The sequence below is a fragment of the Metopolophium dirhodum genome, chromosome 8 (genome assembly GCF_019925205.1).
Source record: "Metopolophium dirhodum isolate CAU chromosome 8, ASM1992520v1, whole genome shotgun sequence".
Taxonomy (NCBI): Eukaryota; Metazoa; Arthropoda; class Insecta; order Hemiptera; family Aphididae; genus Metopolophium; species Metopolophium dirhodum.
In genome coordinates, this window is record NC_083567.1 from 29,208,531 (window position 1) to 29,223,339 (window position 14,809).

A 14,809-nucleotide genomic window follows, 5' to 3' on the forward strand; every position below is an offset into this window, starting at 1 on the left:
AGGTTTCGATAATAATAATAATAATAATAATAATAATATTGTTGCGTCGTATGGCTGTAATTGTATTAAAATATATTATACTTATATTAAGTATATATACCTACCTATACAATATAATATTAATATATTATATTATTATTATTATTATTATTATTATTATTGTGGTACTCGAACGTCTGAAAGAATTTTCTTATAATATTTATATAGGTATACTCCATTCGTCGTTTCTTTTTCACAAGACGAATTTCAAAATTCAAAACCAGCGAGACGAAGAATATAATAATATATATAATATATTTAATTTCATTGTCGTAGGTACGTTCATAGAGGTTCAGGATGATAATAATATTAAGAGGTGAAAGGTTATGACGATGAGAAAGTTGGTATTACGTGATGGATAAAATAAAAGTCCAATTTAAATGTCTTTGTATACAGGACTTTTATTCGGAACATACATTACCATTAAATCTCTGAAATATGATTTTTATTTTTTTGCGTGTTTTGTCTTATGCACGTACAGCACGAGATAGCCGAACAATAATATAACATTACATAGTAACTAAATACCCGAAGTTTTACAATGGTTTGTTTCATTAAAAAAAAAAAAAAAAATCACTATGTATAATAATAATAATATATAATATATATTATGGTTAAGTTTTGTAGCTTTACAATATATATTTTAATGGATATTAAAAGCGTACAGAATTACAATTTTTAAACCTTCTATTCAACAACATTTTTCGTCCTACGTCTGCACTAAATATATATAATAATAATAAAAAAAAAACTGCTTAAAAATATTATAATTATTTTTTTTTTTCATTTTACATATTATACTATAAACATAATAATAATGTTTTTTTTTAGTAGGTGGTAAGCTATAGTTCAAATGACAAGTATACGATTTTTTTTTTATTTATTCTTAAAGATAAGTTATGGTTGCCTTTGTGAAATCAACTAGAAAAAGCGTTTTGTCTACAATAAGATAAAAACGAATAGCGCGTATTATAATATCGTATAATCGTAATTACCGTAAAGTCATATATAGTATTAAAAACAAGAAAAGAACAAAAAAAAGTAATACAAATTATACATATTCAGCCGAGAAACAAAATATAAACGAAATCAATAAGGCACAACTTACAGAACAAAACATGTAAAAAAAAAAAAAACAAACAATTGTCTAACTTATAATATCCAATACAATAATAATAAGCTATATAATATAATATGTATCTATTGAAAAAGTGTACAATCTGTTGAAGACGCCGAACAAATAAATACGTATGTATATTTTATAATATATTATATAGACTACTATTTAGGACGACAATTTTATTTTTAAAGTTACCAGCTATTAGTGCTGAGAACGAGATTTTGGTTTTGTAATTTATCTTCCAATCCTTGCCCTAGTTTAATTATACGCATAACACTTACACTTTATTGATAATATTTTTTTTTAACTCATAACAAAACTAAAAATGCAATAACTATTTAAATTTTTTTTTCGATTTTTTTTCAGTTTTTTACTCCAAACAAAATACTATACATTGAATTTTCTACAGGCAATTTGTTTAAAATGTATACACATATATAATGGCTCAGCCTCTAAGCATAATTGCACGTAAACCAGCCCGGATTACAATATGTAGAGACGCGGAAGATCAAAAGTTTTTAATTAAGATGATTTTTCAGTTAAGACTTTTGATCAGCCTTGTACTATATATATTATTATAATATATAACAAAACATTTATGAATATCTAATCCAACACTATGCATTGTCAACGATTTTTTTTTTACTTACATAATATTTAATAGTCTAGGCCTATGGTAAATGAACACTCATTTTTTATTATAATAATTATTATTACAAATTGGTTTCATTTTAAGTTTGGGGTGACATTTTTAATTTAGCGTTTAATTTTACCGATCTTTAATCTAAATTTTCAAAAAATTCGCATTTATAAATAACTAATAAAACTATCAATAACAATAACAGCTATACATTTTTTAATTTTTAATAATGAGGTTTTTACGCATTCATTATGCGCAAAAATGTTTTTAATTAATTGATTTTTTTTTTATACAGGGACATTGACGCAATGAGTGATTATTATTTAATTTTATTGTAAATACTTTAAAATATTTTAATAGTAAGTGTGTCGTTCGACCCATCCACCTGGATGAGTCCTGAGCCAAAAACGCCGACATTCGTCATAAACAAATATGACTACGGCGAAAGGTAAACCGGGAAGCCACCATTCGGCTTTTACGGGATAGGTCTTGAGCACCTCGGTCATACCAGGGCAGTAAGACACAAAACAGGCAGCTAATGTTTCGAATACCATTCCGAAATTCAAAACCCAATTGTCCATACCTTGATGTAAAATGGAATTGTAACGAGTTTTGCAAATAATCAAATCAGCCCATTGCACTACTACAATAGCTATGAAAAAGGCAGTATGGCAGGTATATTCTAGCTCTTTTCTATGCGTAAATGTCCATTCTTGTCCGTATGAGTCTTCTAGGTCGTTCACGGACTTTGAATCCCATTCGTTACGTATGCCAAGCAATCTCCGTGGTAACCATCCGCATTGAGCCATAATGACGAAGTACGAGAAAAATCCAGCGACGGCTTCAATGACTCCGATTTGACCATATGCAACGAAAATGAGTTTACCGTTGACTAATTTATCGTTCGATGGGTTCCTGGGATGTCTTAACATAATATCGGATTCCGCCCTTTCGTAAGCCAATGATATAGCCGGCCACATGTCAGTTCCCAAATCAATGCAAAGTACGGCAACAACCCCGAGTGGCAATGGAATACCACTAAGGATAAACAATAAGAACGGTGTTATCTCCGGGACGTTTGACGCCAAAGTATACGCTATAGATTTTTTTAAGTTGTCGAAAATAAGACGTCCTTCTTCTACTCCAGTCACAATAGATGCAAAATTATCGTCCAATAATATCATGTCAGCAGTTTGTTTGGATACGTCTGAACCCGTTATGCCCATAGCGATACCAATATCTGCTTTTTTCAAAGCCGGCGAATCGTTAACACCGTCTCCAGTAACAGCCACGATAGCTCCCAAATTTTGACACCCTTCTACAATGTTTAATTTTTGTGTAGGGGAAGTCCGGGCAAATACAATTTCTCTGTTTGTTCTTAAAACGTGTTCCAGTTCTTCGGTGGACATGTCCCTTAATAACGAACCTTGTATAACGATTGTTGTAGATTCCCGTGGATCTAAAGATGATACCGGTACTCGACGTCGTTTAGCAATATCTTCAAGAGTTTCAGAACCTTCAGTAATGATACCTACAGCCTTTGCAATAGCTTTAGCGGTTACGGGGTGATCACCGGTAACCATTATAACACGAATACCAGCTGATCGGCATTTTGCGACGGCATCTGGTACACCTGGTCTGGGAGGGTCAATCATAGACATCAGACCTAAAAACCTTAAATCGGTCAAAGGGAAATTAGGAGGATCCGTGGTAAAGTTGAAGCCAATTGGAAATTGGTCTGTACTTAAGAAAAGATCACAAAATCCGAGAACACGTTCACCGTAACTTCCTAGTTGTTCAATAATTTCGTCCATTTCTTGTCTGATGTTGTCGTCCAATTCAACAACACCGTCACCATATCGCATTCTAGTACAGCGAGCTAAAATCCTTTCTGGGGCCCCTTTCATTACTAACAATTGTCCTTTCGACGGTAATGCGTGAATTGAAACTTGGAATTTATCGGAGGAATTGAACGGAATCTCTGCCACCTTTTTATGCTGATCACGGAAAGCCATGACATCCCCGACTGCAAGCTCGGAAAATTTAATTATAGCGGCTTCGGATGCGTCACCCATAACTTCTCTCTTTAAAACTGGTGTATTGTCTTGTCCACATATAAATTCAGCTCTGCTGCAAAGACATCCGCCTCTAACGAGCGACTGATAAGCTTTGGTGTTCCTAGCCTCTTCCGTTACACCTGTCGGGTCTTTGAAGTAATCCACCTCAATAATTTCCTTATTATAACTTAAATGTGTTACAGTCATACGGTTTTGGGTTAGCGTTCCTGTTTTGTCAGAACAAATAGTAGATGTAGATCCAAGAGTTTCGACTGCTTCAAGATGTTTTACTACACAGTTTTTCGAAGCCATCCGTTTCGCTGTCAAAGATAAACACACGGTCACGGTAGCGAGAAGACCTTCTGGTACGTTAGCGACAATTATTCCAATCAAGAATATAAAAGCATCCAACCAATGGTATCCAAGTAAGAAAGCCATTATGAAAAATGACACTCCTAGGAAAATTGCCCAAGCAGAAATCAAATGCATAAAATGATGAATTTCATTAGCAATTGGTGTGTCTCTTTGTTCCAGCCTTGTAGTCAGTCCAGCAATACGTCCCATTACAGTGTTATCACCACAGAGTATCACAAGGGCTTTTGCAGTTCCTTCGACCGCATTAGTGGAAAAGAACGCCAAATTGTTAGCTTCCAATACTTGCACTTTAGATACAGCTGAGTCCCGAGGTTGTGGTTCAGTTTCTCCAGTCAAAGATGAATTATCCACCTTAAAGTTGTGGGCTTCAATAATACGAACATCGGCGGGAACGCGATCGCCGAACTTGACTTCCACGATGTCACCTCTTACCAGTTCGGAGCTCAGTATGTTTTTCCGTTCACCGTCGCGCACAACGTTGGCGTATTGTGGTACCATGTTCTTGAATGAATCCATAATTCTCGAACTTTTCGCTTCTTGACTGTAAGCAAAAACACCTGTTATGACACATACAAGGACTAATACTGTACCCAGCCATAGGTTGTCTTCCTGTGGTTCTTCAGATGTGGAATATTGAATACCATATGCTAGAAAGCACAGGGCCGCACCTGTCCATAATAGGATTGAAAATCCTTCAAACAGGTGCTTCAACAGGATAATCCACGCAGGAGTCCTCTTAGGTGGGGTTAAAGAATTAGGTCCGTCCCTAAGCAATAACCTTTTAGCTTGAGAGGTCGTCAAACCTCTCTCTGGATCCGTCTCATAACGAGTGTATAGCTCCGGTAACGGTATCCGGTGATCATCCAAGTCGATTTCTTTTTTGAGATCGCTCATTTTGGCGGTTTTGGCGTTACCGCTTTCCGCCTCTTTGGAACCCATTTTGGACAGATTATAAGGGACTTTTTGTTGTAAAAATACAATTAAAAACTGTTTACGGTTTTAAAAATATTTATAGGAATTCATGGTTATTATTATTAATAATATTATTTTTACAAAATATATAAATACACTAACTAATTGGAATAACGAATTTACGTCAACAACTTATAATACTACTTATAACGATCTTTTCATTTGATTACAAATAGGCGATTCTATCTCTATTCTGTGATCGAGAAAATCGATTACGGCTAAGAGGTTCATTTTTCAAAATATTAAATAATATCACAGACTTAGAATAAAGTGTGACTCCGATTTTCCGAAGTGTGTATGTGTGTGTGCTGTTGTTATTCTGGATCAGCGTGGATCAAGACGTCTTGTCCCGCATGATGATTTTCTGCCCAAAAAAAACAAAACAAAAATAAAATAAAATAGCAATACATTTTAGCTCATTGAGTTTTAAATTAATTGATAAAAATTATACTATTGCTAACATTGGTACCTATTTGAGTTTTCCGCAATTTATATTTAAATACCCTTGACGGCAATCCAGAACCGCGCTATACAAATACAATCATCGTGCCAAAATTATTTTCTACATTTTTTTTTACCCAAAGTTGTTTGATGATTGGATTCAATCACTAAAATATGTTTCAATTATTAGCTACTATAATATTATAATATATGTGGTAATATAACGTTATACATGTTATACCGGAAACTTATATTTTGTACATAACTCAAATAAATGTACAGTATAGATAGGTACAATTGAATTGAATTACCATGTCCGTTTCTAATATTACGATGTATTTATAAAAATATGTTTTTGAATATCCATTAGATTTAGGTCTAATGTAGTATACAAAATTATGTTTATTCAATAAAAAGAGAAATTATGATTACATTTGATAAATTTAAATTTAATATTATTTTATTTCAATCAATTATTTAATTTCAAAATAAATGTTTTAATTAAGATTATTCAATAGCTTACTCAAATAGATCTGTTCATATTATAAAGGTGGAACATGATTTAGTGAAGTGTTTAAAATCATATAGGTAGTTGCTTATTGTTTAAAACTGATAAAACCAACACTGATTTAATTTATGAACTTTTCAAAGAACAATACAAACTGTTAAATTTAATTTTTTATTTACAATGTTATTTTTACAAAAAAATAATATATTATACTACGCATTTGTACAAGTAAATAAATTACTATAAAATATGTTATATTTTGTTTTATTAAACTTTATAAGTACACTAAAAAAGGCGTAAAGAAGAAAACGGAAAGTGTATTTTGTATGATTTGGCTTAAAAATTATTTTGCTATACACATATATTTTCATGGGAAAACTGAAATGAACTCAACATTAAGCATTTACAACTATAGAAATATTTAATCATACGATAAAGTTAAAGTAGCATTATAATTTGTAACATATGCTAACTTTATATTATATAGTGAAAATTAATTGTTTCTCTCGTAGTGATTATATTTTGTTGTTGGCATTCGTTCGTTTTTAAATGCATTTCGCATTTATTCATAAGATCAAACAAATTTTTTGTTACTTAATTCATATTTAAAATAAAAATCTTCAAAGTCTACGTGTAAATGTCTATGTTCGTTTTTATCAGTACCTATCTAATATTTATTTTGTTTTAGACTTTAAATATTTTCATATTTTCTGCAATATGGAATTATTTAAGCACCACAAAAAAAATCATCAGAAACGTCCAGATTCTAAATTACGAATGAATTCAATTACGATGAATACTAAATTGGATTAAGTAGTATGATAAGCCCTAAGACATGACTTTACTACGGATGTAGTAACTGGAAGAGCTGTTTGGTGACCGAATGACCCTGACCTCGCGTTAACGAATTCGATTCATTCAAATCAAATCGTCTCAAGTGCGTGTTTTGCTATTTCTTTTTAGCTACGAATGTCTGAAAAGTTCCGCCCGGAATGGTCAAATAAATAAAAACATAGACTAATAAAAACTATTAACAGAAATGAATCCACCCGTTTGACTGGAAATATTACGTTAACCATATTTTAGGTTAAGACGAATAGTTGGCTCAGCCGCAGTGCGGACCCACACGCCACATTTACCCCCGCGCCTGCCCGCACGCAATACCGTGCGTCCCTTCATCACCCACCCATGCGCCAAGCCCCCGTTCGCCGCCGCCGCGACCTATTTCGCCACCCGTTCCGCCACCAGCGCGCTCACCGTTCGATAACAGCACACCGTTTTCACACACACGTCAACTTTGACAATAATCGCCAAATATACAGAAGTGGAAAAAAAAATATGTCGACTTTAAGGTTACGTAAAAACAATTGAAAAATAAAACATCGTTAGATCGTTATGCGACGAAAATGAAAAATAAAAACAAAATAACGCATAAACACTAGTGTTACGTGATCACTACGTATAATATGTATTATCATAGCATTACAGTTACATAACGGTGGTAGACGAAAATTATATTCGGCTGTATAACGACCACGCTACTCACCAAGTTTGGTATCCAAATCACGCAAATATTGTAATCCTGGTGACCGCAGAGACGCACTTATATTATTTTTAAATAATTATATAATATCAACGATGACGACGAATTGAAAAAACACTTAACAAATCGCGAACAAACAAATTTAATAGTTATAACAAAAATTATAATAATGATAAAGAAGCCAGACCGGACGCGTATGTGCAGCAGTGGTAGGACGATCGGTGAGTTTCTTCAGGGAACGGGACGTGGGTGGGATAAGGCAAGCGGAGAGTTCGCCGAGGAGACACGCGACAGAAGGAATAAAAACGGGATAAAAAGGAAAAAAGAAAAACCGTCTCTGGTGATGGTCTTAAAATAAAGACAGAAAAATCTGTCCGGTGCGTTAGAGCGGTTACAATAACGCGGGTCCCGCGGCTCACGGCGGCAGCAGCTGAACTCCTCTCAGGCGGCGTTTCGGGCCGGCGGCCGTGTCGGCGGCGGCGGCGCGGGCTTGTAGCGTAAAGTTCTATTCTGGGACGCGCGTGCGCGGCCACCGCCGTGCGACGGGCGGCCAGGAGGGTTTCGGCGTAACGGCGCGGCGGCGTAGTGGCGGCGGCGGTCCTATGGATCCGTCGGGCGTCCAGGCGCCAGGCGCGGTTGCCGTTCCGCACGCCCTCCGCACTCACCCACCGTAACCCGTTCGCCCTCGTCCGTGTCGCTCTCTCACCCCACACGAGCACCACCCACACCCATCTATCCATCCATCTATCCATCCATCCACCCACCCACCCACCAATAAGCCCCCAACTCTCTCGCGCAAAGACCGCTGCGCGAAAAAAACCGTCTCACAGAGATATTTCACGCCGTTGCCATGTGTCTCGGAGGTGCCGGCCGCCGCCGCCTCCACTGTCTCCGGTGGTACACTCGCTGCGTACTCGCCACTTATTATTATTACATGACGTTTGCAGAAACCATTATGTGGGAGTAACGCATGGAACTAGGGAACGAAAAATGGTGGAGGTGGTAGTGGTGGTAGTGGTGGTGGCGATGATGGTGGCAGCAGCAGACAAACCGACCTCGTTTTGACCTATGTCGGCGGCGGTTGTTCGATTTGTAGTAGAGTATCCGTTGTACGAGAGGCTTTCGCAGCGTTCTCCGTTATTATCATCGGGGTATCAGAAAGCCGATAGGGGTTGTATAGACGACACTAACCGGACAGCGCCGAGTATGTTAACCTAGGACAACAGAAAACTCGCTTAAGGTCGGACTTTGTTTTCGTGTGTGGTACACATATTAAGCTAATATATGCACAACGAGTTTAAGGAGTGTGTGAGTATTGCTATATAGACCCCTCAAGTACAACTTCTGCAATCAAACAATTTTTACAACTTTCTTCAAAAAATTAGAGCTGCCTGGATAGTATATGTATGAGGGGGGATGAGCAGTATTAGTTTGTTATACAGTATGTCATCGAAACCTAACCGTTCCCATTTAATTTACGACTATGCTCCTTAATATTATATAACATTCCGGGGGCCATCTTTAAGGCATCTTATAAACTATGCAATACAATATGCGTTATAACAACTACCATTATAATAAAATAATAGTATCATACACTGTAGCGTTTTTTTTTGTTTCTACCTACCATTTGTTGTTGTGTATATATATATTATACTCGTTATTCGTTAGCGCACAAAACCGCTTTAGCCAAAAATTTGTTTTATTCATTATTTTTCCAAATTTGTCTTCATTTAGTCATATCTGTTCACCAATGTCCACCACCGGCCACATTAACCATGAAATATTATAATATTTTATATTATATAATATATAAATATATAAGAAAAAAATGTATATTTCCGTTAATAAAGATTATTATTGTTATTATAATCGAAGACAGCGATTTATTAATAATTGTAATATACTTATACTATAGTAATGCGTAATAATTACTCAAACTCTTTACTCTACACAGCTATACCGATTGACTTATTACCTATAATATACATTTAATTCTTTAAAAAATAAACCAACTAGACGTTTGATGACGATTACACATTTGAACGCTTATTTAGCTGTTTAAAAATTTAATTCAATGTTATATATAATATTAATGTATTAGCTGTATCACCCGGCGTTGCCCGGGGATAAATGAAAACCGAGATGTGCATCACCTGCGGCGGATAGTAATAACTAATAAGTAACTTTTTTCTTGCGCGTAGCCAATTGCAAGTAAAATAAACGAATATGGTGCTTGTGATTTTAATATTATTATTAGAGCGGGTAAGCTACCATAAAATAACAGGTTCAATCTATTAAATCTTCCTTGAATCATCAAAATCGATCGAGATTTTTTTATTCTAAAGCTGCAGACACCTTCAGTCATAAACTTCGACTTTTATATATAATTACTGAATCTATTATTAGAATATAACTATTATAAATGTAATTATCTATTATTATTTATCTACTATCGTTTGCGGTTTGCTTCAGTTGAAATATTATCAGTTGTTTTCAAAATCGGTTGAGTATTTTTTTAGTATATAAACCTCAACCGTATATTTTGCTCTAATATATAATTTATAGTAGCTGATTATCTATTTTTAATTTATAGAATAGCTTTATTAGCCTAAATGATAAAATAAAATACAATACAGCGAATTTTATTTAATCCTAATAACTATTTGCTTTAATCAACGGCATCCTTATCTAAAGATAAATAAAAAAAATGTTTGATTTTCATGAGCCAAAACAAAATAATTCATGACGTGTAAGCCCGCCTTCAAAATGAAAATTTTGAAAAATCTTTTCTTAGTGCTCCCCTACAAAGGTACCATGGAAATGTCAAGTCTCTAGCTATCATAGTGTAGGGTCTCCACTGTATATTACTAGGCCGTACGTTGATTATTCGGTCAGAACATCTTATTTTAAATATAGTATTTACAGATATGTTACTATGACCTGTTCATTTCTAAGTAACACATGTAAATATTTTTTTATAGGATCGTTCGTATTAGGTACTAAAATAAAATAATGATAACCGCAGTACAAACTACAAATTATTATAATATTGTCCTCGCATAACAACAATATTATTACAGTATAGACAGTACACGTGACGTGTCGTACGCACGACGCGGACGCTGTTAAATTGCATACACTGGGTGCCGTCCGTATTAAACTATCCCGCCGTCTCGTTCGTGTTACAATAAAAAAAATAAAATGCGTAATTTCGAGTTATTTATAATAATGGAGTATATACGTAGTTTACATGTTTTGATACTCAACCAAAAAGCTCATGTTTATAAAGAACCTATGGTTTTTATTTAAACAAAACTTGACGCACGCAGAAACTTTGTACGTAGGTACACAAAACTTGCCGATTAATTGTCGTTTATAATTATGTTAAATCACCAAATCAGATCATAATAACACGAAAACGTTTCGTTTGTCGATCGATTTAAAACCAATTATTGTACAGTAACAAAACTGATTCTATTCGACTAAAAATCACGCCTATATATAATGATAATAATATAATTACGGTAATTTTTGAACGTCCTTTGTGTTTCGTGTTTACCGTTTAGCACAGCACGCAAATGACATAACGACGGTCGTTCACAGTTTTTAATTTGTTCCTAGTGAAAATTAAAACTATGACAATAACTATGACGATAAATATCCCCCAAGGGGTTCGATTTAAATATAAAAAAAACACCACTTACGCGTATTATTTATTATATCGGGACCATAAATGGCGTGTTTTCGCTGAACTTTGTGCTTATTTAATTCCATATTTATTTATTATTATTATTATTATTATTATTATTGTTTATTAAAAATGCTTATTTAAGCTCTGTTACGTAAATTATACGCACATAAAATATATTATTTTGTATTTTCAATACAAATAGGTAAACCCGATAATTTATTGAAAAAGGTTAAGCTTCCATATAAAAGTAAACTATTGTGACATAGATAATCTACATTATCGATATACAAAATTAGATAATAGATATAAAATCTAAATATATAAAATATATATTTTATTTATATATTTAAAATTATAGGATAAACCTATTATTGTGAATCGGCGCGGCACAGTGGCTGAAATAAGAGTAAGCAACGGCCGCTGCTACTAGTTCTCGGATGGGTGACCACCCGGGTCCATATATAGTGGCAAAAACCTTGCTACACATACACGTGGTTTCCAACCAACCACACCAACCACACCAACCATTTTAACCCACCCAACAGTAAACCCCTACAATAGCTATGGCCGTAGTTGCCGGCTCTAGACCAATAAAAAAAAAAAAAATATATTTTATTCTTTTATTAAGTACAATTTATTTAAAACGGATCAAAGAAAGGATATGATGGTAACAGAAATGTAATTGTGAAAGAATTTGAAGAGTCAAAAATCATAATGTGTGGCTTTCATCCCCAAGTGCGATAAGAGATTGACTTCAAACGTGTAAAGTCAATGCATATATAAACTGTCCCCATTATATTATATATTAAATTAATGAAACGCGAACCTTTTCATTTTTATTTGAGCCGACTCAGATCAAAGGACAATATTCAAGATTATAATGTAATAGAGAACGATGTATTTATTTTTCAGCGTACTTATAGACGTCGTTTTGTGTGCGTGTACAGAGACGAATGCATTTTTACCGACAGGATCGATACGATGATATTGTACATAATATTGTGTTCACCGATATTGGCTGTAATCGAGGACGTTTGGAAAATAAACAGTCGTCATGCGACATACGACGCCGTTATGATATGTTTGCCATGCCATCGTAAATCGAAGGTTTCGGTATGCAGGTATAATAAAATACAAGTTTAATATATATATATATATTGTATGTGTGTGTGTTTGTCGATGTCAGAATAGAACCCACTAACCGGAGAAGAATAATATTCGCTGTCGGTGGCAAACGTGTTTGGATCACCGACGACGACGCCACCACAAGTTTCTCTATATTTGTTTCGTATACGCAAATACATTATGCACATATATTATGCAGATGAAGTTAAATTAAACCACCCAGAACAAACATGCTGCTCGACTCGCGTCCCACACGTAACCTGTGCATTGTAATAGCCGACCGAAAAATGTTTGAAACTACCTATAACTATTATATAACACACGTATACATATTATAATGTACAATATAGTAATAATAGCGTTGTAATAAATTTAAAATAATTTCTCCTAGGAAACACTCTAGGCTCGTGTCATTCGTTTTTACTTTTTTTGATACATTTCCGGAAAATCTGCAGGAGAAGCCTCCTGACAGCCTTCGAATGTTTTGCCAAACGAGGACCCGTTTTTTTCTGCATTATATTATACACCACGTCATGCGGTCCGTAGTGAAATGTATATCAGTAATAAACAATAAAGGTACATCGTCATGGGTCCTAGAGTGATGCATATGGTACAGGACACATTATTTTTTTTTTTTAAATGTACAAACGTTTTAGGTAAATTTGATTTAATACACTAAATTGTCCACTACTAATAAATAATAATTGTATTTGGATATATCTCATTGAAATACGAAATTGTAATGCGTAGTCTAGCTGGTTGTCTCGTTGCAGGCAGATATGTGATTTGTTTTTAGACAGGTCTTAGTGTCATAATAGATAAGACTTAAACTTTATAACAGCCCACGGGTATTTCACTGATATCAAAACTTTTGAATCCGCTTTGTTTTTATTAGCCTCAGGAAACGGAATATACACGAAGTTTGCTGTGGTATATAAATGTTGAGTATACAAAAATTACTAAAACGAAAACTGTTCGGAAGAGCTATATGATTCGCACGTTGCGGATAAGGGTCATCGTCCTCAGCTACGCCCATCTTCGAGCCCGGCTACAATCGTCGCATCGAGTTGATTTAAACGAGATCGGGTTTAGCCACTAAAACAGTCCAGTGAAGTTTTCCGTGGATTTATCGGTCATGCTTCAATAAGGACCCGAACGGCGACGACACCGGCAAGCCAATACATATTATTATACCTACATAAAATTTATTTGATAACTTTAGCGACCCTGATAGATTTCGTCTCTCTATAGTCGCGCACCTTTTGCAGTCATTGTCCGTCACTTGACCATCACAGACAATTTTTCGACGGCGATAAATTTCTGCTACAAACACTCCCAAGCACATTCACGCTCACCCCTCTTGAGGACTTGTCGGCGGCGGTGGTGGTGGTGGTGGGGGCGGTGGTGTGCGCGCCGGCGACGTCGTCGTCGTTTCGCCCCTGCGCTCGACGATCGCACAGACAGTGGCGACGATGGTATAAACAGCTGTTCGCGCACACGGTCGGTTGGTACGGCTGAACGACAAGGACAACCGCCGACACCGGCGTAAAATCAATACAGCTTCTATATAGGAACCTGGCTAATAACTTGACCCTTCAGCTGCAGGAAGAGTCCGTATTACAATGCACGCGGCCGCCGCCGCGCCCCTGTACGATTGTTACATTGCTATCACATCGATCGTTATCGCATAACATAATAAATTATCATCGTTATTATCATTATATTAATTGAATTCGACGCTTATGTTAATCCTCCTCCATACGCGATATTAAATATAGGTCCGACTATAATAGTATAAACATCGAGTTAATGGAGACTCTGTATAATATTATTATTATTATTATTATTATGCTTGGAACGCGCTGTATACAACAACACAGCGGACAGAAGCTCTATATTATAACGCCGGCGGCGGCGGCGGCGGCGGCGTGGTCGATAGCTGGCTGGTTGGCTGGCTGGCGGGCTAAACGTGCGCTTTGCTGCCGGGGCGATGACATATGTACCGGCGGCGGCGATATATAGAGCGGCGGTCTGCTGCTACCGAACTCTGAAATAACCACAAATCGTTCACTCGCCCGCGTATTGATCATCGCTATCCCGTCGGTCTGCATATTATTTATATATACAGTATGCACATTACACACAATATGTATACACTATATACTTATATAGGTACCCGTATGTATACGTGGTGCAAAATGTACCTAGGTATAATACGCATATTATTATATAATATTATGTAATGCGTATGTATATTAGATAATAATATATATTATTATGTCGGTCGTCCGCGGA

At 35.4% G+C, this 14,809-nt stretch overlaps 1 protein-coding gene across 1 annotated transcript; it reads right to left on the reverse strand.

Moving 5' to 3' along the window:
• Nucleotides 1-420: 420 nt before the first annotated feature.
• LOC132950561 (sodium/potassium-transporting ATPase subunit alpha-like) lies at nt 421-8,142 on the reverse strand. Its single transcript, XM_061022074.1, has 2 exons — nt 7,699-8,142; nt 421-5,567 (listed from the first exon to the last, which is right to left on the reverse strand). The coding sequence occupies exon 2, from the start codon at nt 5,168-5,170 to the stop codon at nt 2,153-2,155; it is 3,018 nt and encodes a 1,005-aa protein (XP_060878057.1). The 5' UTR covers nt 5,171-5,567; nt 7,699-8,142; the 3' UTR covers nt 421-2,152.
• Nucleotides 8,143-14,809: the final 6,667 nt, after the last annotated feature.

Bases quoted from the DNA above. Each gene is read 5' to 3' on its own strand.
- LOC132950561 (XM_061022074.1), bottom strand. From the start codon at position 5,170: ATGGGTTCCAAAGAGGCGGAAAGCGGTAACGCCAAAACCGCCAAAATG.